Source organism: Bufo bufo, chromosome 5, assembly GCF_905171765.1.
Source record: "Bufo bufo chromosome 5, aBufBuf1.1, whole genome shotgun sequence".
Taxonomy (NCBI): Eukaryota; Metazoa; Chordata; class Amphibia; order Anura; family Bufonidae; genus Bufo; species Bufo bufo.
Window position 1 is genome coordinate 460,794,517 of NC_053393.1, and position 25,741 is coordinate 460,820,257.

Consider the following 25,741-nt stretch of genomic DNA (forward strand, 5'->3'; position numbering starts at 1 on the left):
TGTTGTCTTACTCCAAGCTGTATAGGCTCGAAAGCCTACTACCAATTAAGCATATTAGGTGATGTGCATCTCTGTAATGAGAAGGGGTGTGGTCTAATGACATCAACACCCTATATTAGGTGTGCATAATTATTAGGCAACTTCCTTTCCTTTGGCAAAATGGGTCAAAAGAAGGACTTGATAGGCTCAGAAAAGTCAAAAATAGTGAGATATCTTGCAGAGGGATGCAGCACTCTTAAAATTGCAAAGCTTCTGAAGCGTGATCATCGAACAATCAAGCGTTTCATTCAAAATAGTCAACAGGGTCGGAAGAAGCGTGTGGAAAAACCAAGGTGCAAAATAACTGCCCATGAACTGAGAAAAGTCAAGCGTGCAGCTGCCAAGATGCCACTTGCCACCAGTTTGGTCATATTTCAGAGCTGCAACATCACTGGAGTGCCCAAAAGCACAAGGTGTGCAATACTCAGAGACATGGCCAAGGTAAGAAAGGCTGAAAGACGACCACCACTGAACAAGACACACAAGCTGAAACGTCAAGACTGGGCCAAGAAATATCTTAAGACTGATTTTTCTAAGGTTTTATGGACTGATGAAATGAGAGTGAGTCTTGATGGGCCAGATGGATGGGCCCGTGGCTGGATTGGTAAAGAGCAGAGAGCTCCAGTCCGACTCAGACGCCAGCAAGGTGGAGGTGGAGTACTGGTTTGGGCTGGTATCATCAAAGATGAGCTTGTGGGGCCTTTTCGGGTTGAGGATGGAGTCAAGCTCAACTCCCAGTCCTACTGCCAGTTTCTGGAAGACACCTTCTTCAAGCAGTGGTACAGGAAGAAGTCTGCATCCTTTAAGAAAAACATGATTTTCATGCAGGACAATGCTCCATCACACGCGTCCAAGTACTCCACAGCGTGGCTGGCAAGAAAGGGTATAAAAGAAGAAAATCTAATGACATGGCCTCCTTGTTCACCTGATCTGAACCCCATTGAGAACCTGTGGTCCATCATCAAATGTGAGATTTACAAGGAGGGAAAACAGTACACCTCTCTGAACAGTGTCTGGGAGGCTGTGGTTGCTGCTGCACGCAATGTTGATGGTGAACAGATCAAAACACTGACAGAATCCATGGATGGCAGGCTTTTGAGTCTCCTTGCAAAGAAAGGTGGCTATATTGGTCACTGATTTGTTTTTGTTTTGTTTTTGAATGTCAGAAATGTATATTTGTGAATGTTGAGATGTTATATTGGTTTCACTGGTAAAAATAAATAATTGAAATGGGTATATATTTGTTTTTTGTTAAGTTGCCTAATAATTATGCACAGTAATAGTCACCTGCACACACAGATATCCCCCTAAAATAGCTAAAACTAAAAACAAACTAAAAACTACTTCCAAAAATATTCAGCTTTGATATTAATGAGTTTTTTGGGTTCATTGAGAACATGGTTGTTGTTCAATAATAAAATTAATCCTCAAAAATACAACTTGCCTAATAATTCTGCACTCCCTGTAAAGACACACTAACTAGGCCTGAGCTGGGCTATATATGGGATGTATTGTCTCCCCCTAGTGGTAGGCTCAATGCAATGGAATCTAACACACCTGTAGGCAGGGATTATGCATAAAGATGCACTGCAGCATTAAACAGGTTATATAAAGTGTACAAAGCATAACACTACAACTTTTCAGTACCCACGTGGTTAGTGGGACACTGCACAAGTGCCATGCTCCACATGCGCCATTGTTGATTCAGCCCTGAATACATGCTACCAGTCACCTCAATTATGCCCTTACAGAGATCCCATGAAGTCCCCTACTAGGAGCAGCTAAAGCTTGTGCTCCCATAACAAGGGAGCAGTGCCGGCCTGAGCCACCTCAGGCATTGAAAAAAATATAAGGGCTCATGCACACAAATGTATTTTCTTTCCGTGTCTATTCCATTTTTTTTGCGGACCGTATGCGGAACCATTCATTTCAATGGGTCCACAAAAAAATTGGATTCCCTTTCTGTATGTCCACATGTCTGTTCCGCAAAAAAATGGAACATGTCCTATAATTGTCCGCATTAAGGACAAGGATTTGACTGTTCTATTAGTGGCCAGCTGTTTCATTCCGAAAATACTGAATGCACATGGATGTCATCCGTATTTTTTGTGGATTTGTTTTTTGCGGAAATACATAGGGTTGTGTGCATGAGCCCTAAGAATGATGACTGCAGGATGCTAACTGTAGCTTGAATAAAGTTACAGTGTAAAATGACCTCAGTCTCTCAGGCTCCATGACACATCATTTCTAACTACCAGTTTCACATTATCACCTCTGTGTTAGGGGCTTAGCTGTGAGCGTCATCCACTGACATGTATGTATGGATACTTAATTGCTATACAGCTGACTTATTTACTAGCCTTGGAATCTAAACCCGTTCACGTGATGTATTTTGGCTCTGTTTTTCATGTGGAATCTGTGCAAAAAAGCCTCTAAAAAAACTCCCATTCATTTTAATGGGAGGTACAAGTTGCAGACGGGTCCGTTATGCTTGCCCAAAGACTTCTATTGTGACGGATCAAAACGGAATGCGTCTTAAAGGCTTCTGTTTTGCATTCCGTCCTGGAATTCCGTTATATTCCGTTATAAACTGATCCTATAATGGAATGCCATAACGCAAGTGCGAACCCTAACATGAAATAAAATGTAGTAGAAAGCCTGAACCTTAGGGTACCTACACACAATGTAGAATACCTGCACACAATTTGGATTACGTGCAGCTTTTCTGCACAGATTTGCATGCGGTGCATAATATAGTACCAGAAAAGTGAATTTGACAAATCTCATGTATACTTCGCTTTTTAAAGTCTGCAGCATGTCATTTGTTTGTGTGATTCTGCACCTTCTGTAGAGAGGTTTTCACCATAGACTTCAATGGGGTTGTTTACATAAACAGAATATCTGCGCAAAAATCATAAAAAAAAAAAAACGCATTAAAAACACACAAAAAAAAAGATAAATAGAGCAAATTAAGAGTGCACTCCACATACTGTAGCGGTGTCCGTTTTGCAGAAGGGCTTCCATGTGCTTCTGGGTCCATGTGGCCATACTGCAAAAGATAGGACATGTACTATCTTTGGCCACAATATGCTTATCTAAGACACACAGAATTCCATGTGTCCACAACGCAATGCGAAATGCACACGGTTCGTGTCTGTGTTTTGCGGATCCACTGTTTGTGGTCCGCAGAATGGGCACGGCCGTGTAAATGCATCTGTATGTGCATTTTATTGTGCGGATTTCATGCAGATTTTCTGCATACAAATCTGCACCATGTTCTGGTACACTTATGCCTCATTCACACAGTCATGTTCAGTCATTGATTTTCATCACTGATTTTGAGTCAAAACCAGATGTGGCTCTAAACACAAAACCGGTGCAGATCTTTCCATTATACCTTATGTCTGTATAGCTCAAATCCTGGTTTTCACAATCACTGATGGAAATCACTGACCAAAACACTGATGTGTGAATACCAGCGCCACAGTGTATAACGCAGGCGCGCCGGACTGCAGACACTGCTGGCAGTTTGGGAGTTAATTCCCACTGTCGTCCTGCTGTAGGAACATAGCTGGTAAGTGCTCGCTCCCCCCCTCCCTTGGGGGGGCAGGGTAATAGGTGAAGTCACCACCCCTTAGAGTTAATAAAAAGGAGGGTCATCCCTGTGTCCTGCCTCTCAGTTTCCGGCACCTCTGGAAGGAAGCTTCCTAACAAGGTATGGCCGACGACAGAGCCCTCCTGGCAGCCCTAGCTGCTAGAGTCCAGGAGAACCCAGCTTTCCTAACATCCCTCATTGCTGGCTTGCAGGAGAGCCCCCTCCTGCTATGCCTGCAGGGGACTCTTTAGTTTCTGGCCGCCCTAAACGGCGTACTAGAGCCCCAGCCAGACTCAGCTCTCCCTCCCTCCCTCCTCCACGTGTGAGAGGTTCAAAGCGGGGGGGGCGCAGCCTCCAGCGTGTGTGCAGGAGTGTTATCAGCTCGGCCGGCAGCACGTTCTGGTCTCCCGCCCCCTGCTTCTTTCATTAACCCCCGAGCTTCCTCTGTCCCCTTGCCCGAGCTAGTGCCTAGTAACAGGGCTAGTGTGCACACATCTGCTGTGATCTCTGCCCCCACTCTGGCACTGAGTGCCCAGGCATCCCAGGTCCCTGCAGCGCAGCATACAGCTGCGCTCACCTGTGTTAATGAGCGGGGTAGCGATGTTTCCAGAGAGCTGGCCGGAGTGCAGTCAGTGCTTCCGGCAGCGTGGTCTGTGGCCCCGCCCCCCTCCAGTACTCAGCAGTTTCCCGCTCCCTGGCAGGCAAGCTCCTCTCTCCGCAGCTCCCTGCTGCAGACTGTCACCCCTGGGATTATGGGCAATAGAAATTCTAATGTGTCATCTGCAGATGAGCCCAGGGATGCCCCCTCTACCGAGGTACAGGCTCCTGGGAGTGCCAACAGTTGCACTAATGCCCCTGCCAGCCCACCCCTCCAACCCCCCAATCCCTCAGGCCACCCTGCCTGACTTTATTGTAGCCAATCCCACCACTTCCTCATCGCTTATGGCACATTTAGGTCCCCCTACTGGGGTCCCTGCCGCTATTGCGCATATGGGGGAACGTCCCAATTCCAGACGGCGCTCATCTTCAAACTCACCTGATGTATCCGTCCGCCGTTACCGGCGCAGGTCGGCAGCTTGTCATCAACGTTGTTCCCGTCATCGGTCACGGTCTGCGCGGCGGTCCCACAGAAGTGCCCGCTCCAGATCGTCTCGCTGGCGGTCACCTTCATCAACGGAGGTCAGCTCCTGCAGCGATACCGCTGGCAGGTCTCATTCACAACGCAGAAGGGGTGCCCATTCATCTGCTGCACGGGCTTCTCGCGGGGCCAGCCGGGCCAGCGCGGTGCAGGATCCGAATCCTCCAATCGCCCCAGTGGAACCTCCAGGTCCTTCTACTACCGGTGAGTTGAATTTTACGGGGGCTTGGGGGGCCTCTTTGGGTCCCCAGTTGGTCCCGGTACTTAAATCTTTATTGTCGCACTTGGACGGGAGTAATGCTGCTGCAGGTAAGCCCCCTCCTGCTGCCCCGCCTAGGGCAGGTGATCATAAAGAATCGCTGTTTTGCGGCCTGTCTCCTTTGGGGGCGCACTTGGACATGGACACTAAGGAGAAAATTTGGTCTAACCAATACATAGACATCTGGTCATTAGTTACTGTAGACCAGCATACGATAGATAAAGAGCGGCTCCCCAATTCAGACAGGTTTACCGATCGCCGGCCCAAAGTGGCGCGCACCATGGGTAACTGGCTACAGGCCTTCTCGGTCTTAGGTCATGTTATGGCACAGAGGCACCCAGAGCTCTGCGGTGAATTATTTCTGTATTTGGAATCTGTTTATAGCGCCTATAAGTCCCACGGCGGTTCTGCCTGGTGGCGCTACGACGAGGAGTTCCGTAGGCGTTTGGCACTGCAGCCGGATATCGGTTGGGGTGTCAAATCCACAGACCTCTGGTTGCGACTGATGCTGTCACAAAAATCTGTGCCCTTTCAGTCAGCGGCCCCCGGCCTCACTTCCAGTGGTCAGGGGCCGGTGTCAATCCGCAGGCCAGGATCCTGCTGGCTGTATAACGAAGGCCACTGCAGGTTCTTCGCCCTATGTAAATTCAAACATGAGTGTTCCATCTGTGGGGGATCCCATTCGGCCATTCGATGCCCTAGACAGCAGCCGGCCAGATCCAATGCTTCCTCTACCGCAAAAGAGCCCAGTGAGTGTAGCAGAGATGTCCCCATGGTTAGAGCTCTACCCCAATAAAAGGGCTTCCGTCCCCTCCTTTTGATAATATCCGGGTTTCTCCATTGGGCCTGGTACCGAAGCGGGAGCCAGGTAGTTTTAGACTTATCCATCACTTGTCCTTCCCCAAAGGCGAGTCTGTTAATGACGGTATTTCTAAGGAGGACGCTACAGTCTCTTATGTTTCCTTTGACAGGGCTGTCTCTTTACTGAGAGCGGCAGGCCGGGGTGCCTTATTGTTAAAGTCAGACATTGAGTCCGCCTTCCGCCTTCTCCCGGTGCACCCGGATTGTTACCATCTGCTAGTCTGCATGGTTGATAATTGCTACTATTATGACACCCGGTTGCCCATGGGATGCGCAATGTCTTGTTACTTCTTTGAATTGTTCAGTTCGTTCTTGGAATGGGTCGTCAGGTTTGAGACGGGGTCTAGTTCCATAATTCATTATTTAGATGACTTCTTGTTCATAGCCCTCAGGTGATTCCCCCAAGTGTAAGTTCCTGTTAGACACTGTCTGTTTCCTAATGTCCAGATTCGGGGTCCCCCTGTCTCCTGATAAAACGGTAGGCCCGTCCACCAACATTGTGTTCTTAGGCATTGAAATTGATTTACTAGCTATGGTTTTCCGGCTCCCTTGTGATAAGCTTGCCAAGCTGTTAGCACTTATTGAAGGTTTTTGCTCTGTTAAATCTGTCACGCTCAAGCAGTTGCAGTCCCTACTGGGTCTCCTTGTTTTTGCGTGCCGTGTCATGCCGATGGGCAGAGTTTTTTCCAGGCGTTTGTCCTTGGCGACTCGGGGCATCACTAACCCGCGGCACCATGTACGCTTAACGCGCAAACTTAAACAGGACCTTCAGGTGTGGCGCAGTTTTCTGTTTTCTTATAACGGCCATACGTGCTGGCAGCTCTCGGAAATTTCCAGCCACGACCTGTCTCTGTTTACTGACGCGGCGGGTTCTGCCGGTTTTGGCCATCCTAGGTACCCAATGGTGCGCATCCCCTTGGCCTCAAGAGTGGCGCGCAGCGGGCCTTTGTTCCAATATTACTTTGTTGGAATTTTTTCCCATTATTGTGGCCATTGAATTATGGGGTCCCTCGCTACAAAATAGGCGGGTATGTTTTTGGACGGATAATATGTCTGTTGTTCATTGCATTAACCGGTTGTCTTCCTCATCCCCCCCTGTTTTGGCGATGTTGCGCCACCTGGTGTTGAGATGTTTGCAGGATAATATTTATTTTCGTGCCTCTCATGTTCCAGGTACCCTTAACAGTTCTGCTGATGCGCTTTCTCGCTTCCATTGGCAGGAGTTCCGGACCCTAGTGCCAGCAGCTTCACCGGACGGATCCATGGGCCCGGCCCATCTCTGGGACATCCCGCTGAACGATTGATGCCTCTCATTAGAGCCTCAGTGGCTCCTAGGACCTGGACGGGTTATGGTAAGGCCTGGGCTGGCTGGGTAGCGCTAGCAGGGACTCATCCGGTCCATTCCTCAGTGTCGGATCGGCTGCGCATAACCATCGACTTTATTTTGCAGGCAAGGGAAGCAGGCGTTTCGGCGGCGGTTATCCAACGCCGCTTAGCCGGGGTTAGCTTTTATTTTAGGTTATTGGGTTGCCTGGCGTTTTTCGGGGCTTTTCGGATAAGCGAGCTCCTCCCCCCGACCAAGTTCCGGCCAGGTGGTGTTTTGCAAGATGATGTCCTTATTACAGATTCCTTGGTGCGCATTCGCCTCCGCCGGTCAAAAACAGACATTTTTGGCCGGGGTTCTAGTGTGTCGTTATATCGCATCCCCGGCCCGGCTTGCCCAGTCTCGGCAACCTAGATCAGAGAGCTGAAACAAGACCCGGCGGTCGGAGCTTGGGTTTCCGGAATGTGGAAGTCATTTGGCGTGGCATCCGTGGCCTTCGCTGGTCGCAGGTTTTGCCGGAATCGGTTCACCTCAGCACATTGGCACGCCCCCCTGTGATCCTTGCGATCCATGCTGGGGGTAATGACCTCTGCTTGCTTATAGTAGCGGAGCTCATTACCCTCATTAGAGCAGATTTAGAAAGAATTCCAACTTTCTTTCCTGAAGTCATTATTGTGTGGTCAGAGATGATTGTCTAGAGCTATAGCTCAGTGGTAAGACACTTGCTTTGCATGCAATGTTCATGGGTTCAAAACTCCTTCCAGGCTATTAATACAATTTATCCCACAAAAAAAAAAAAAAAAAACAACCAGCGTTTGATGCGGCCCGATGGTGTGCACCTTAATGATATCGGTTTAGATATTTTCCTCCCTGCCTACAGGATGGTGTTGAGCAAGCCTTGTTTTTGTTGGGTGGGGGTCGGAGCGCCGTGTAGAGTTACACGGGCTCCTCCGTGGAGGTCGGAGGATGACAAAAGTTACAGCGGAGGGGAAGGCGGACTTGCGCACCAATGTTTGGTGTGGCATAGCGCTTCTCGCACTCCGGGGACCGGCTTTGGGCCGGGCAGTTATTGTTGGGTTATTCTTAAAGGATTGAGCTAAAATAAGAATAAAGCTGTGACCGACCTTTCACCCACAAAAACTTGGCTGTTTGTGTCGTTTTTCCAGGCAGAGAGACAGGAGTTTGTGTGAGGTGTGTCAGTTGTCTGCAGTCTACCAGCGCCACAGTGTATAACGCAGGCGCGCCGGACTGCAGACACTGCTGGCAGTTTGGGAGTTAATTCCCACTGTCGTCCTGCTGTAGGAACATAGCTGGTAAGTGCTCGCTCCCCCCCTCCCTTGGGGGGGCAGGGTAATAGGTGAAGTCACCACCCCTTAGAGTTAATAAAAAGGAGGGTCATCCCTGTGTCCTGCCTCTCAGTTTCCGGCACCTCTGGAAGGAAGCTTCCCACCCTCCCTCCCTTTGGTTATTGTTACGATGTTTTTGTATTGTCTTTTCAGTTCTGATTCAAGTCACAGCTGGAGGTCGGAGGATGACAAAAGTTACAGCGGAGGGGAAGGCGGACTTGCGCACCAATGTTTGGTGTGGCATAGCGCTTCTCGCACTCCGAGGACCGGCTTTGGGCCGGGCAGTTATTGTTGGGTTATTCTTAAAGGATTGAGCTAAAATAAGAATAAAGCTGTGACCGACCTTTCACCCACAAAAACTTGGCTGTTTGTGTCGTTTTTCCAGGCAGAGAGACAGGAGTTTGTGTGAGGTGTGTCAGTTGTCTGCAGTCTGAGGCTTTAGGCTACCTGGAAAAAGTGCAGATTTGTATGCACAATTTGCACCATAGTCTATGGGGAAACTGCTCTACAGAAAGTGCGGAGTCCTGCAAACAATTGATAGGGGATAACTATCTGATCAGTGGGGTATGACTACTTTGACCCCCGGCTATCCCAAAAAAGAAGGTCCCATTCCCTGTCTGAATAAAGCCTCTTCGACACGTACAGGGGCAGAAGAGCTGCCATTACCATGAACTGTGGTCAGTACATGCAGTTGCCTTGTCTTTGTACTTAACAAAGAACGTGTTCTTATTGCAAAGAGCCCTGTTGTCATCCTTTGATTGCCCGAGTGGGGTTCTAGGGAGGCCTCTGATTTTTGCGTGCAGTGCCACAAGGTACAATAGGGACTTAAACAGGGTTATGCTGGTGTAATAGTTATCCACATAGAGGTGGTAGCCCTGGTACAGTAGTGAGTGCACTAAGTCCCACACTATTTTCCCACCAACTTCTAGTATGGAGGAAATGTACCCAGAGGTACTCTTGCACAGTTTATACATTTTAATGCCATACAGTACTTTTGCTGGGTAGGTATTGACTATTTAGGGAATTGTATTCTCCCTTTCAAATGTATTAGGAATTCATGTACATGTACACCTGTGTTTTTTTTTTTTTGCGATTTACACCAAACTTGGTGCTAAAGTGGTCGAGAACTGTCCTAATTCTAGAAGGTCAAATCTTGGGCCATTTTGTGGCGGGCATTGTGCATCCAAAAAAATAATTGCTTTAAATTGTGCCCTGCTCATGGCTATACAGTAAATTGGAGTGTGGTAAAAAACATCTCCATATGGGATCTCTCTGGGTGTATGCCTCAGCTGTTTTCCTGGGTTGCTTTCTTGAGGGTTCCTCGTCAGTAGATGATGATGAAGAAGAGGACAAGAAGAATGCAGGATCTTCTTTTTCCTTGCTGGCTGTATCTGTACCTGAGGCAATGGAAATTTGCCTCCCCACGGATGATTGTAACATTTTGCAATGCAAATATATTAAACACATAAAGTGTGTATTACTTTTATTTATTCAGAGAAGTGTGTATATAGAGCTTCTACATGTCAATGTGTTGTAATTAATTTGACATTCAATTTAGGGGAAAGAAAAAAAGAAAAAAGATTAAGCTAAAATGTAGTTACAAATAAAAAAAAGTAGTATTTCCTACAGCAAAAAAAACCAAAAAACTCAAAAACACAGTAGATGTGTCAGTTTTGAAGTATCTTTACCTGTTTATTAGATAAGCAAGGTCAACGTTTCCTAAAGTGCTTTACATAACATGTTCAATGAGCCCACCATTGTGTCAGGTGTGTTTAATCCAGTCTTTGTGAACACGCTGAAGGACTACAGGTGATACTTCTTCACAGCACTGTAGCTTTCAGCTAGTGTTGAGCGAAGCAAGGCATTCAAAGCAGAATTCGGTCTGAAGTTTAGCAAAACTTTGATTCACAACGGATCCGAATTTTTTCACGCTTCATGGTAACAAATCAGGTTTTCCTAAAATGGCGGCTCCACGTGTTACAAAGTTAAACTAAGTGTAGAGGAGACAAGCCCGGGAACACAAGATTACCCATCATGCTATACAGCCAGCCAATCCGCAGATAGTCATCTGCTGTGATGTCACAGCCCTATAAAACCCTCATCCCGTAACGGTCTCCGCCATTGTTTTAGGGACAGTGTTGCTGAAAATTATTAATAGAACATTGGAGAGGGAGAGTGCAGGGAGACTGCAGGGAGAGTGCAGAGAGACTTATTCTGCGTCAGTTTTATTTATTCATTCCTACATTTACTTATTCCTACATCAGCCATAATGTAATGCAATACCAATAAGATGGAAGCCTTTATTATTCCACTGCCATCATGCCAACCAATACCATCCAGTCTGCACCCCTTAGGGTCTTAATGATGAACATCCTCATCTTTTGCTGACTTTGCTTCTTCCAAATCATCCTTCAAAGTCTTCATGTCCTAGAAAAGTCAGAAAGATGCAGAGAGAGGAGGAGCTGGATGTTTCTGATGACATATTCTCATTGATGTTAGATGATGTGGAAAAAGAGGAAAAGCAGATGGCAGAATAAGGGCTCCCACAGGAGGGCAGGAGAGCGCTGGGGATGGAGAAGTGTGTGTGCCAGAGCTAATTAATATTCAGTATTTACTGTCAAATAACCTACAGGAGACTGGCAGCCAGAACAGCAGTAATATGCATATAACCAGCCAAACCCCATACCAACAACAGCCCCTGTTTAAAGGTGCAGCAGCCATTAACAATGAAGAAGGACTAGACAGTGTGGCCTTAAATAAAAAGCAGCTCTGGGCTAATAGGCAATACGGTTCTTCACTGCAGCATGGCTGCAACTCGCCCTCAGCAAAGCTGCTCCGTGTGGACGTACCCTAAGGCCCCTTCCACACAAACACGAGTTTGCATGACGCGAACCCATAGCACCCGCACTGAATCCTGACCCATTTATTTCAATGGGTCTGTGCACATGAGCTTTTTTTTTCACGCATCAGTTCTGTATTGCGTGAAAAACTCAGCATGTGCTATATTCTGCGTTTTTCACGCAGCTCTGGCCCCATAGAAGTGTACGGGGCTTCAGTGAAAAACGCATTGTATCTGGAAGCAAGTCAGGATGCAATGCGTTTTTCACTGATGGTTGCTAAGAGATGTTTGTAAACCTTCTGTTTTTTATCAAGCACGTGAAAAACGCGACAAAGCGCATTGCACCCACGCAGAAAAAACTGAATGCAATCCCAGATAAAACTGACTGAATGTAAAGGGGGAATAATAATCACCAATATTTATTCAAATATCGATAATTAATATTCATAAATGGGAGGAGCCGTCTATTGATAACTCCGCCCATTTATGCCTTTATATAACAACAATACCTTCGCTATGCTTTACACTAATCACTAAGCTAGCTGCATGCGCCTTACTATCACTATACTACGGCGGCGACTACTAAAAACACCATACACTGCATTATGAACAATAAGGAATATTTATTACACAATACAATTATATCAGTCTAGCAATACGTTATATCTATATATATTCATAGATCAATGGATATGAATATATATACATATAGACGTACACACCGCAGTACAGAAACAGTACTACAATAAACACAATACAAGCCTAACTACACTACACAATCCCAAATTCCACCCCACATACTATCTATACATTACAATAATACATTCGCATACTCACAAATATCAGTAACCCACCCGCCTGACAATATACTATCCTTACGGGGTAAAAGGGGTTAAACACAATGGTGGCTCAGCAGGGGTTTATAACTGCAGGCCAAGGAACACAGGGTTCTGGGAAAGGCCGGGCAAGGGGTAACCCAAGAAAGGGTTAACCCCTGGTATGGTAAGGGTTAACAGGGCAGCAGTAGCAGGGAGGGGTTAATGGTCAGGGCTCTGCAGGGACAGGGCAATGCAGAGGTTAATGCTCTGCAGGGACTTGCAGGGCAGAGCAGGGCATTGAAGGGGTTAACAGTCAGGGCTCTGCAGGGACTTGCAGGGCAGACTGCAGGGGTGTCAGGGCAGAGCAGGGCATTGAAGGGGTTAATGCAGAATGCTCTGCAGGGACAGGACAGGGCAGACTGCAGGGGTGTCAGGGCAGAGGTTAAGGGCAACAGCAATGCTGCTGGGATTACAGGGTCCACTGGGGGACTGCTGGGAAGGGGTTAATGGCAGGGGGCAGTGAGATCCCAGGGTGAAAGGATTAGGGGTTCAGGGCAGCAAGGGTTAAGGAGGAGGCAGAACAGGGAAAGCAATACTTAGACTGTATAACTTCTGCTCTCCTCCTCTGGGCTGCTCTGGGCTCAACTGCTCTGGGCTCTCCAACTCTTCTCAGCTCTTGTTCCGGGTGCAGGGCTCAGGGCTGCCTGCTCTCTCTCTCTCCTCTCTGTGGGGGTGGCCGGTCATTTCTTCAGAGCGCAGCACATCGCTGCCTGCGCTCTCCTGTATGGAGGGGTCCCGTTCTGAGCACCGGATCCGCTCATCTTCAGGGGGGGGGGGGGGGTGCCGATCTCTCAGCGCTGGATGCGCTCACCTTCAGGGGGGGGGTGCCGAACTGCCCGAGCGCAGTGCTGCTGGGGTATTTAAACCCTGCAGTGCTCGCGCCAGTTTTACCGCCCTGCCTGTTAGGCATACCATCTCCAGCGCTGCCGGAGATGGTGACAAAGGGCAGAGAATCTTTTTGATCCTCTGTCCTTTGTAGAGGCCGACGCTGGACATAATTGTCCAACTGTCGGTCTCCTCCACCCACCCAGCAGGCGCATATGAGCGGGATTCCGGCCATATATGCCCATAGATGCTTGGGGCACATCTATAAGCATATATGAACGGACATTATTCACATAGGGGCAGGAATAAGCCCTCCTATATAACTGTATAGGGGCACATATATATAAGGAGGCACAAGCCCCTACATAAGGGGGCACAAGCACCTACATTATAAGGGGCCACAAGCCCCTACATTATAAGGGGGCACATTATTATATGAGGGGGCACAAGCCCCTACATTATAAGGGGGCACAAGCCCCTACATTATAAGGGGGCACAAGCCCCTACATTATAAGGGGGCACAAGCCCCTACATTATAAGGGGGCCCGGCTCCCAGGGGGTACATATTTCCCACAGGGGCCACCATGAGCCCCTGGGGATCACCATGGGCAGACGTGCGCAGATGCTGGGCACATTTGCGCACATCGTCCCATGATGCTGTGGTTAAGGCAGGGATGGGCAAACTGCGGCCCTCCAGCTGTTGTAAAACTACAAATCCCATCATGCCCTGCTGTAGGCTGATAGCTGTAGGCAGACTGGGCATACTGGGAGTTGTAGTTTTACAACAGCTGGAGGGCCGCAGGTTGCCCAGCCCTGGGTTAAGGTATGCACATATATACCATACATGCCCGCACGTGCAGGCATGCATGCATATATATGCATACGTCTCAACCGTTCCTCAACACTGAACTTGCTTGCAAAATGATGCATCCTGAGCCAATCCGTATCGCTCATGTGAAAGAGGCCTAAGGCAGAGTGGCCTGGGAATACCTGATTTATAGCTATTTGTGACAAGTTAATTCAGAATGAATCAAAACTTTTATAGTACTTTGGCAAAGCTGCCAAATAAAATTTTCCCAAATTTTGCTGATCTCTAGTTTCAGCATTGAAAGATGAGCCATGTTGCTCACTACCTGGGCCAAAAATTTAGCACAGAAGCAGTACAGTGATGTGCGTCACTGATCAGTGATCAGCGGCCACAGGATGCACATAGAAAAGTTGGAGGAAGCCTTGGAAAAAACGTGCATCCGCCAAAAGTGCATAGGGGGAGGGGGATGCATGGGAGAGAGGTATAGGGATATGGAATGGGATCAGGGAACCTGGAACTGCTGCAAGTGATGATCATGCCAATTTGATGTTGATTACACTGTAGCAGATCCCAGGGACAGCACAGTATAGCACAGCACAGTTTCTGTCATTTGTCATATGACTAGTTGCTTCAATGTCTAGGTTTTGATGCTTTTAAATTAATAATAAAGGCAACTTCAGTACTTGGAGTGTTACTTATTTCACTGACAGTACTGTACTTTTAACTCTTTGTTGATCAGTTTGCCTTTTGATTCATTCTAATTTTACAAACTCTGCAGTCAGCTTTCAGCCTTCTATGTTGGGTTTTGCTATGGAGCCTTTCCCAAATCTGACCGCAGATTTTACACTTTGCATTGCAAAGTCTAAAATCTAAGGCCAGATCTTAAGGAAAATTCTGCAACATATACAGCATTTGCTCTACATTTTCTGACATGGACATTGTAAATCTAAAACAGTGGCAATGTGTTTGTGTGTGTATGTATGCGGGGGGGTAATTTAATTTTTTACCTCAGGCAGCAGAAAAGCTAGGTGGACCTGTTCCAGATATAAATGTAAATCTGTTGTGTCACTTTGTGCGGTAATAACTTTGGAATGCTTTGAAAAAACATAATAACAGGACTTGAAGTTGGTCTCCCTTTAAAAGAGCAATACGTATTTGGAATTAATACAAGGAGAAGAAAAGGGGAAAAAGAAAAGGGGAGAAGCTGAAGAAAACGAGCCCTAAACAGAATAGGCGGTCAATGGACCTTTCACTGTCTAAAACCGGTCAGAGATCTGCAGAGTCCGTAAAAATTGATCAGTTATTGAAATCGCCAAATGTAAATACAAGAACAGGACAAAAAGGGAAGCAGGATGCAACATAAAAAAAAAACACTGCTGGGCTTACACCGGAAGAAGGAAGTGGATATTCCTATGGTAGACCCCTCTACATTAGAGGAGATTCTAGTCACGGTCAAAAATAATGGAAGGGTGATACAAGATATTGCATGCCAGCTGGGTGTAGTCCAGTCGGACTTGTCTTTAATAAGAGATGACATAACTAAGATACGAGATAGAGTTTTGGTTATAAAAAAATCTGTGGGCTCCCTGGAGTATGAATCAAAAGCATTAAAATCTGAAAATTGCCATTTTGAAAACAGACTATAATAACCTACAAAAAAAAGTTGTGGATTTGGGAGACAGGTCCAGACGATCTAATGTGAGAATCCTGGGGCTATCTGAGGGTGCAGAGGAAAAAAACCTTGCTGGAATGATTCAGTCTTTGATCCTTAAGAACTTTAGAAAATAACATTTCTCACCTCTGTTTTTAGTAGAAAGGACCCATCGGATTCCCAGGGGCAAAACAAATCCTGGAATGCACCCACTGGTTCTCCTGGCAAAGATTCTTGTTTCCCGGGATAGAGACATGATCTTAAAGATGGCCAGGGAGTTCCCCCTATTGTTCATAATGGTAGCAAACTGTCCTTTTTTCCGGACTTCTCGAAAGAGATTCAAGAAAAGAGATGCAGTTTTTTTGCTGTAAAAAAGCGCCTACAGGCTAAAGACATTAACTATTTGTTTCTGTATCCAGCTAATTTCCGGATAATTTTTAATGGAGTGACTCATTTTTTTGATACTCCAGCCATTGTCGCAGACTGGTTGGACTGGAATAATGTTTAAGCAGTGGCGTATTTTCTCCTGTTTATCCTTGTGATGGGGGTAGGTTAAGGATAGGGGGAGGAATGGTCTAGTTGGAGAGATCTGCTTCTTGATAATGGTGGACCATGGGGGGTTGGGGGGTAGGGTTGGTTCTTTTTGGGTGAGTTGTGATGCGTCTCTTTAGATAGATAAGTGGGGGGTTGGGGTTCAGGGGGTCCTTTATTTTATTTTTTTTCTAACAATTTATTAGCTGATTATATGTCTGTAAGAATTCTCACCTGGAATGTACGGGGACTTGGGGATAAGCTAAAAAGACAGGCTGTGTTTGACTTAGTTCAGAAACATCTACCAGTGGTTGTCTGTTTATTAGTAACATAGTAACAATTTATAAGGCCAAAAAAAGACATTTGTCCATCCAGTTCAGCCTGTTATCCTGCAAGAAACTTATTTTACTGAAGAGGCTGTAATGTGGATTAATAGAGGATGGGCCTCGCAGGCATTTCATTCAATCTTCACCAGCCACGCCAGTTTATATATAAAAAGATCAATTTTGTCTGCGAGGCGTCCTGTAATGATAAGCAGGGGAAATTTGTTTTTCTTTATGGGAAACTTGTTGGAATATCATGCATTCTAGCTTTTATCTATATTCCACCCCCTTTCTCCTTTCATGTACTTAATTGTTTATGGAAAAACGGCCAGATTGCCTTACCCTAGTAAATGGGGATTTTAATTGTGTGATCCATCCCAAGACAGACCGAACTTCTACAGGCGGAGACTCTAATCACTTTGCATCTAACCAGGGGTCCCCCTTGGCGTGATTTGTAGATGCCTGGAGTTTTCTAGGATGGGGGAGAAGAGTCTATTCCTGTTGACTAAATCTGGGAACTGCATGTCCAGGATCGATCTGGCTTTAATAAATGAAAAATATTTGAGCTATATTAAACAAATTAAATATGAAGCCAGGTCGCTCTCGGACCATGTGCCAGTATTCCTTGAGCTTTGTATGCTTGATGAAAGGCACGGGGTAGTAACTTCCTTTAGACTGAACCCCTATTGGTTATTAGTAATAGACAACCATGATTGCTTGAAACAAGAGATGGTGTATTTTTGGGATGTTAATTATAAATCAGCTATCATTTAACTGGTTTGGGATGCATTTAAGGCCTTTGTTAGGGGGCTATTTGTAAGTAGGGGGTATGGGATGAAAGAGAGGGCTTTAAAAGCTGCTGCTCTATGTGGGATGAATCAGTTCTCTAGGAATAAAACGGAGGAGAAAGGGTGCTCAGCAGAGACTTTTCTTCAAGGGACAAAAACAATTCTGTGAATCTGGTCGTCCAGGAAAACTCCTAGCTAAGGTGATATCTAATTAGGATTAAAAAAAAGAAATACTTAGTATTCATCTAACCGAGGGTATAGTTACTGATAACCAAGATAAAATAAGGGGAGCCTTTTTAAAACATTTTGCAGAAATATATAAAACTAGTAATAATACTTTGGATAAAATGATGGATTCCTGGATGGACTCCTATTTTCCCTGTTCTTACTGACACACAGAGAGAATCCCTTGAAGTATAATTCTCACTTCAGGAGTTAGAGGCCGCGATAACTTGTACGGGAAATTCTTCCCCTGGATCGTAAGTATGATGACGTTATTTTTCCAAGTTTTTTTAAGGTAATTGCTGAGTCACTGAAGGACGTTATTTTACCTGAGTCAATGACAGAAGCTGTAATTGTATTAATATTGAAAAAGGGGAAAGATTGCTTAGATATGGGGTCATATAGACTGATATCTGTCACGGCTGTATGTGAGCAACAATAGTATACACAGTAAAAGAGCTACTGACCGGACCCAAATTAGGGAGGATAAAGAGTGACCCCTGTCCGACCCTCAAAGCTCTCCCTATGCTGCTAAAGCACATGCCCGGATCCAAATGGCGGAACGAGGCATGCCCACGTGCCTAAGACTGATGACCACTGTAACCCCTACAATAGTGGAAGGGGCACGGCCACCGGTGCCCTACTCAGTATATGGAGGGAACCGTGGCAACCTCAGATCCAGTCAGAAAATAATCAGGTACACAACAATGTCTGTACACTTAGCTGAAGGTGTTGCAGCCGCAGAGAAGACGGATCCAAGGAGAGCTGGTAATATCCGGAGTGCTTGCTGCAGCAGAACACAGGTCCAGTGAACTGATAGCTACAAGTGAAGATACTAAAGCAAGAGCTACAACTGAAATTAGAACTATAATCCACGCCCTACAATAGGAGGAGGGGTGATATAAAGAGAGGGAAATCAAACGCATGAGGAACAGCTGGGAGGAAGGAAACCAAAAGTAAACAGAGCAGTGAGAACTCCTCCCAGCTCTAGTAGTGACATCATCACAGGGGTGGAGAAACAGAGCTGTGAGAACGTTCCAAAGCTCTGGTAGTGACAGTACCCCCCCCCCCCCTCTACGGGTGGACTCCGGACACCCAGGACCCACCTTCTCAGGATGAGCCCTATGAAATGCCCTGATGAGGCGAGTGGCTTTAATGTCCGACACCGGAACCCACATCCTCTCCTCAGGACCATAACCCTTCCAATGAACGAGGTACTGAAGAGAACCGCAGACAATGCGAGAGTCCACAATTCTGGAAACCTCAAACTCCAGATTGCCATCAACGAAAATCGGAGGAGGAGGCAAAGAGGAGGGTACCGTGGGCTGGACATATGGTTTTAAGAGAGATCTGTGAAATACATTATGTATCTTCCAAACCCGTGGAAGATCAAGACGGAAGGCAACAGGATTGATGACTGACAAGATTTTATAAGGCCCAATAAACTTGGGACCCAATTTCCAGGAGGGAACCTTCAGTTTAATGTTTCTTGTAGACAACCACACCAGATCACCCACATTCAGGTCCGGACCAGGCACACGTCTCTTATCAGCCACACGCCTATACCTCTCACTCATCTTTTTAAGATTACTCTGAATCTTTTGCCAAATGGTAGACAAAGACGAGGAAAATCTCTCCTCCTCAGGTAAACCAGAAAGAGCCCCTCCCGAGAATGTCCCAAACTGCGGATGGAACCCATATGCACCAAAGAATGGTGACTTATCAGAAGATTCCTGACGACGGTTGTTCAGAGCAAACTCAGCAAGAGGGAGAAATGAACACCAATCCTCCTGGTTCTCTGCCACAAAACAGCGCAAATATGTCTCCAGATTCTGATTGAGGCGCTCAGTCTGACCATTCGACTGCGGGTGAAAAGCAGAAGAGAAGGACAGCCGAACCCCCAGGCGAGAACAGAAAGCCTTCCAGAACCTGGACACAAACTGCGTGCCTCTATCGGAAACAATATCAGAGGGAATGCCATGCAATTTAACAATATGGTCGACAAAAGCTTGCGCCAACGTTTTAGCATTGGGTAAACCAGGGAAAGGTACGAAATGAGCCATCTTGCTAAAACGGTCCACCACCACCAGGATCACCGACTTCCCCGAGGAACGAGGAAGATCCGTGATAAAGTCCATGGACAGGTGTGTCCAAGGACGGGAAGGTATGGGTAACGGGAGAAGGGAACCTGAAGGCCGTGAACGAGGGACCTTAGCGCGAGCGCACGTCTCACAAGCAGCCACAAAACCCTCCACCGACTTACGAAGAGCCGGCCACCAAAATCTCCGAGCAATGAGATCTACCGTGGCTCTACTCCCGGGGTGACCAGCAAGAACCGTATCATGATGCTCCTTAAAGAGTTTGTTACGTAGCTCAGGAGGCACGAACAACTTCCCAGAAGGACAACGGGCAGGTGCCTCAGTCTGGGCAGCCTGGACCTCGGCCTCCAAATCGGAAAATAGAGCAGAAACAACTACCCCCTCCGCCAAAATGGGAGCCGGGTCCTCGGAGTTTCCTCCTCCCGGAAAACAGCGAGAGAGAGCATCAGCCTTCACATTTTTTATCCCAGGTCGAAATGTAACAACAAAATTGAATCTGGAGAAGAACAGAGACCATCTGGCCTGTCTCGGATTCATACGCCTGGCCGACTCCAAGTATGCCAGATTCCTATGGTCGGTAAAAACGGTGATAGGGTGCCTGGCCCCCTCCAACCAATGGCGCCATTCCTCGAAAGCCAACTTGATGGCCAACAACTCCCTATCTCCCACATCATAGTTTCTCTCTGCCGGGGAGAGTTTTTTAGAGAAAAAGGCACAGGGTCGCCATTTGGCAGGAGAAGGGCACTGGGACAAAACCGCACCCACACCCACCTCGGAAGCATCCACCTCAACAATAAAAGGTAAGGAAACATCGGGATGCACCAAGACGGGAGCAGACGCAAAACTCTCTTTAATCTTAGAAAAGGCTGCGAGCGCCTCCTCCGACCAAGAGGAAAAATCCCCCCCCCTTTTTTGTCATGTCAGTGAGGGGTTTGACAACAGAGGAATAATTCAAAATGAACTTTCTGTAATAGTTCGCAAAACCCAGAAAGCGCATCAATGCCTTCTGATTCTCAGGAAGCTCCCACTCAAGTACAGCACGGACCTTCTCCGGATCCATGCGAAAACCAGAAGCAGAGAGGAGAAAACCCAGAAATTGAATCTCCGATACCATAAAAAGACATTTCTCCAGCTTGGCGTACAATTTATTTTCCTGCAGAATCTGCAGAACCTGAAAAAGATGATCCTGATGGGTCTGAACATCAGGGGAAAAAATCAAAATATCATCAAGATACACCAATACAAATTTCCCCATTAAATGGTAGAAAATACTATTAACAAAATGCTGAAAGACGGCCGGAGCATTCATCAGGCCGAAAGGCATAACGAGATTCTCGAAATGCCCGTTAGGGGTATTAAAGGCCGTTTTCCATTCATCCCCCTCTCTGACCCTGACCAGGTTGTACGCGCCTCTCAAATCCAATTTGGAAAACACCTTGGCCCCAACAATTTGGTTGAAGAGGTCCGGGATCAGAGGAAGGGGATAGGGATCGCGAATCGTGATACGGTTCAGCTCCCTAAAATCTAGGCAAGGTCTCAGAGAGCCATCTTTTTGTTTAACAAAAAAAAAACCCGCGGCCACAGGTGACTTTGAGGGACGAATATGCCCCTTCTCGAGACTCTCGGAGATATAAGTTCGCATTGCGATTCTTTCTGGTTGTGAGAGATTGTAGAGGCATGCTTTTGGCAGCTTGGCGCCGGGAATGAGGTTAATGGGACAGTCAAACTCCCGGTGAGGAGGTAGCTCCTGAACACCGCTCTCGGAAAACACGTCCGAGAAATCAGAGAGAAAGGATGGCACAGTTTTAGTAGCCACCTCTGCAAAAGTCGCTGTGAGACAATTCTCTCTACAAAAGTCACTCCACTCATTTATTTGCCTTCCTTGCCAATCAATAGTGGGGTTATGTCTAGTGAGCCAGGGTAACCCCAAAACTAGAGGAGAAGGCAATCCGTTAAGGACAAAACAAGATATATCCTCCACATGAGTGTCACCTACAGCTAGCCGGATATTGTGAACAATGCCCTTCAGAGATCTCTGTGAGAGTTGAGCAGAGTCAATAGCAAAAACAGGTATATCCTTTTCTAATGTGCAAACCTGAAAACCATGCATGGCTACAAATTGAGTGTCAATAAGATTGACGGCCGCTCCACTATCGACAAAAATCTCACAAGAAATGACTTTGCTCTCTAGCGCCACCCTGGCAGACAGGAGAAAACGGGAACTGCAGGTCAGAGGAAAAGCATCAATTCCTACATCAACTTTGCCCAAAGTAGCAGATGAAGCAGAATTTGATGATTTATCTTTTGAGGTTTTTCTCTTATTATCGCTCTTAGTACAGTTCAAGAATCTCCTAGACGGACAAACATTTGCCAAATGACCTATGCCCCCACAACAAAAACACACCATACTCTGAGGACTAAATCCTCTTTTATCAGGGGCAAGTCGACCTAGCTGCATGGGCTCCTCCTCAGAGGGGAGCGAGACAGGATGAGGCCCCTGCACACTGAATGAGTCCGCACCACTGCCCCTAGACTGACAATGGCTGGACAGAGAGGTCTCGTTTCTTTCTCTTAGACGCCTGTCAAGGCGTACCGCCAATGACATGGCAGACTCTAAGGACGTTGGTCTCTCATGGAAAGCAAATGCATCTTTCAATCTCTCTGAGAGACCATGACAGAACTGACTCCGGAGTGCAGCATCATTCCAACCCGAATCAGCTGCCCATCTCCGAAATTCAGAACAATAAAGCTCCGCAGACAGTTTGTTCTGGCATAAAACACGTAAGTTAGATTCGGCCAGAGCAACACGATCCGGGTCATCATAAATCTGCCCCAGGGCCACAAAAAATCTTTCCACGGATCAAAGGGAGGGATCCCCTGATGGCAGCGAAAAAGCCCAAGTCTGAGCATTACCCCTGAGCAGGGAGATGACAATCCTCACCCTCTGCTCCTGATTACCAGAGGAGTGGGGACACAAGCAAAAATGGAGTTTGCATGCCTCTCTGAAGCGAACAAAATTCTCACTGCCCCCGGAGAACGTTTCTGGAAGTGAGACCTTTGGCTCGCAACAGACTCCATGAGCCGGAGCAGAGCCCAATGCTTGAAGCTGAGTCATAGATTGACGGAGATCCGCTACTTCCAAAGAAAGACCCTACATGCGGTCAACCAGGCCAGAAAGCGGATCCATGTCAAAAAAGGACGGTTTTGGTGGATTATAATGTCACGGCTGTATGTGAGCAACAATAGTATACACAGTAAAAGAGCTACTGACCGGACCCAGACTAGGGAGGATAAAGGGTGACCCCTGTCCGACCCTCAAAGCTCTCCCTATGCTGCTAAAGCACATGCCCGGATCCAAATGGCGGAACGAGGCATGCTCACGTGCCTAAGACTGATGACCACTGTAACCCCTACAATAGTGGAAGGGGCACGGCCACCGGTCCCCTACTCAGTATATGGAGGGAACCGTGGCCACCTCAGATCCAGTCAGAAAAGAATCAGGTACACAACAATGTCTGTACACTTAGCTGAAGGTGTTGCAGCCGCAGAGAAGACGGATCCAAGGAGAGCTGGTAATATCCGGAGTGCTTGCTGCAGCAGAACACAGGTCCAGTGAACTGATAGCTACAAGTGAAGATACTAAAGCAAGAGCTACAACTGAAATGAGAACTATAATCCACGCCCTACAATAGGAGGAGGGGTGATATAAAGAGAGGGAAATCAAACGCATGAGGAACAGCTGGGAGGAAGGAAACCAAAAGTAAACAGAGCAGTGAGAACTCCTCCCAGCTCTAGTAGTGACATCATCACAGGGGTGGAGAAACAGAGCTGTGAGAACGTCCCAAAGCTCTGGTAGTGACAATATCGCTCCTGAATACAGATGTTAAGCTCTTATCAAGGATGTTGGCCACGAGGCTCTCTAGAGTTATTTCCTCGATTATACACCCTGATCAGAATGGGTTTATACCTAATAAAGGTACTCATCACAACCTTCATAGACTTTTTGCGAATATACAGTCTTACGAGGGCATTCTCGCTCCATCCTGTCTTTGGAATCCTTTAAGGCAGGGATGAGCAACCTGAGGCTCTCCAGCTGTTGAAAAACTAGAACTCCAGCATTCCCAGACTGCCTACAGCATTCAGCCTACAGCAGGGCATGATGGGAATTGTAGTTTTACAACAGCTGGAGAGTCGCAGGTTGGCCATTCCTGCTCTAAGGCGTTCAATAGCGTGGAGTGGAAATTCCTATGGAAGGTGTTTGGAAGGATGGTATTTGGTACGAGGTTCATAAGTATGGTCAGGCTTTTGTATAATTCCACTATTGCGAAGTTGAATCTTAATGGCAGCCTTACCTCAAGCTTTATGTTGACTAGAGGTACTCATCAAGGTTGCCCACTCTCTCCGTTATTGTTTGATATTTATATTGAGCCCTTGGCACTTAGTATTAGGTAAGATAGAAGGATTAAGGGTTTTAGAGTACTGGATTAGAGGATCAGATTTCCCTATATGCGGATGATGTCCTATTCTTTATAAATCGTACAAATACAATCCTCCCAAGAATCATTCGTATAATTAACTCTTTTGGGGAAGTCTCAGGCTTAGATATTAACTGGTCAAAGACTACCCTTATGTTATTGGATAATTTTTAGTATTTGAGCGAGAAGCCCTTGACGACGTTAAAGGTGGTTGATTCATTTGAGTATCTTGGTATGATGATATCCCCTAGGATTGAAGACTTCATCCAACTTAACTTCATTCCATTGATAACTAAATTGAGATTTAAAAAATCACTATATGGCTTTGACTACTTCTAACTAGAGCTGACAGAATTTCCTTGGTTAAGATGGTGATTCTACCCCAACTTCTATATACCCTCAGAAATTCCCCAATCTGGATTGAGGACAAGTTTTGGAAAGCTATTTTCTAGGCCAGAATGGCAAGATCTTCTAATTCTATAAATTATTAAAGGGAGTCTTTCACCTAAAGTAACCATTATAGAACACTAACATCAGGATCTTCATTACATTCCCCATATTAGAATGCTACCTTCCATATTGCTATCCATCGCCGATTTTCTTAGAAAAACACTTTTATTCATTATATTTATTAGCTTCTGAAGGTGCCCAGGGGAGGTGTTCATGCAGCCATTGCCCAGGCCCCTCGTTGCTTTTCATACAAAACTCCTACCCTTTCACCCCTCTGGCCCGCCCTAGGTTCTTCTGATTACGTCGTCCTCTTAGTGACAAATCCAGTACCAGCACCGTTCAACAGATTTGCCGCACCTGCGCACTTCATTCCCCATTATGGGCAGAGGAACAAGGCCGGCTAGATCGGGATGTACGGGCTGGCACATGCGCATTAAATGCTCTTGTGCCTCTGCACATAATGTTGAATGGCTCTGGATTTCTAGGTTTTCTATTTGTCTTAAAAGCAGAGAAATTCAAATTTTGAAAAGTGAAATATTTTCAAAAATTTCTGCAATTTTTTTTATTTTTTAAACAAATGAAGGTAAAATATATTGACTGAAACCACATAACATCAGGTATGATCTGTCAAGAATAAAAACCTCAGAATGGCTTAGATAAGTAAAAGCATTCAAAAGTTATTTTTAATAAATTTTTATTTAGGAAACAACAAAGTTAAGACAAATGCATAGTTAATCAATAGCATTATATTTCTTGTCCCTCATTTTTTCTCCATTCCCAACCCACTTAACCCACAGCCGCGGGCTGTCTTCTGTACAGGTTTCCCTATCTTTCCACGGTTTGAGTAAAGTACCTCGTAGGGCCCCTGCCACCTAGCCAGGAACTTACTGTCCACGGTCGGCACCAGAACCAAAACCTGATCACCCGAGTTAAAGATCCAGACTCGGGCCTGCCGATTATAGACACGTCTCTGGCCTCGCTGAGCTGCCTCTATATGCTCCCTAACAAGAGGCTCTGTCTGATCTTGCATCTGGGTAACGTACTCAATGATACTTGTATGTGGAGTGGGTTGTTGTTCCCATACCTCTTTGGCCACGTCCAAGAGACCGCAAGGGTGTCTGCCATATAGCAGTTTGAAGGGCGAGAACCCAGTAGAGGCCTGGGGTACCTCTCACACTGCGAACATGAGATAGGGCAGAAGGAGGTCCCAGTCCTTTATATCTTTAGACACTACCTTTTTCAACATATTTTTTAATGTTTGGTTAAACCGTTCTACCAGACCGTCCGTTT

At 46.4% G+C, this 25,741-nt stretch overlaps 1 protein-coding gene and 1 long non-coding RNA gene across 2 annotated transcripts; both read left to right on the forward strand.

The window, feature by feature from the left end:
* The first annotated feature begins 1,995 nt into the window (after nt 1-1,995).
* Nucleotides 1,996-16,367, forward strand: LOC121002310. The gene is made up of 3 exons (XR_005779281.1): nt 1,996-2,138; nt 10,271-10,276; nt 16,357-16,367. It is a non-coding gene; the product is annotated as an uncharacterized LOC121002310 (long non-coding RNA).
* Nucleotides 4,073-7,902, forward strand: LOC121002305. The gene is made up of 2 exons (XM_040433706.1): nt 4,073-4,976; nt 7,113-7,902. Exons 1-2 carry the CDS (start codon nt 4,220-4,222, stop codon nt 7,628-7,630), a joined length of 1,275 nt encoding a protein of 424 aa, XP_040289640.1. The 5' UTR covers nt 4,073-4,219; the 3' UTR covers nt 7,631-7,902.
* Nucleotides 16,368-25,741: the final 9,374 nt, after the last annotated feature.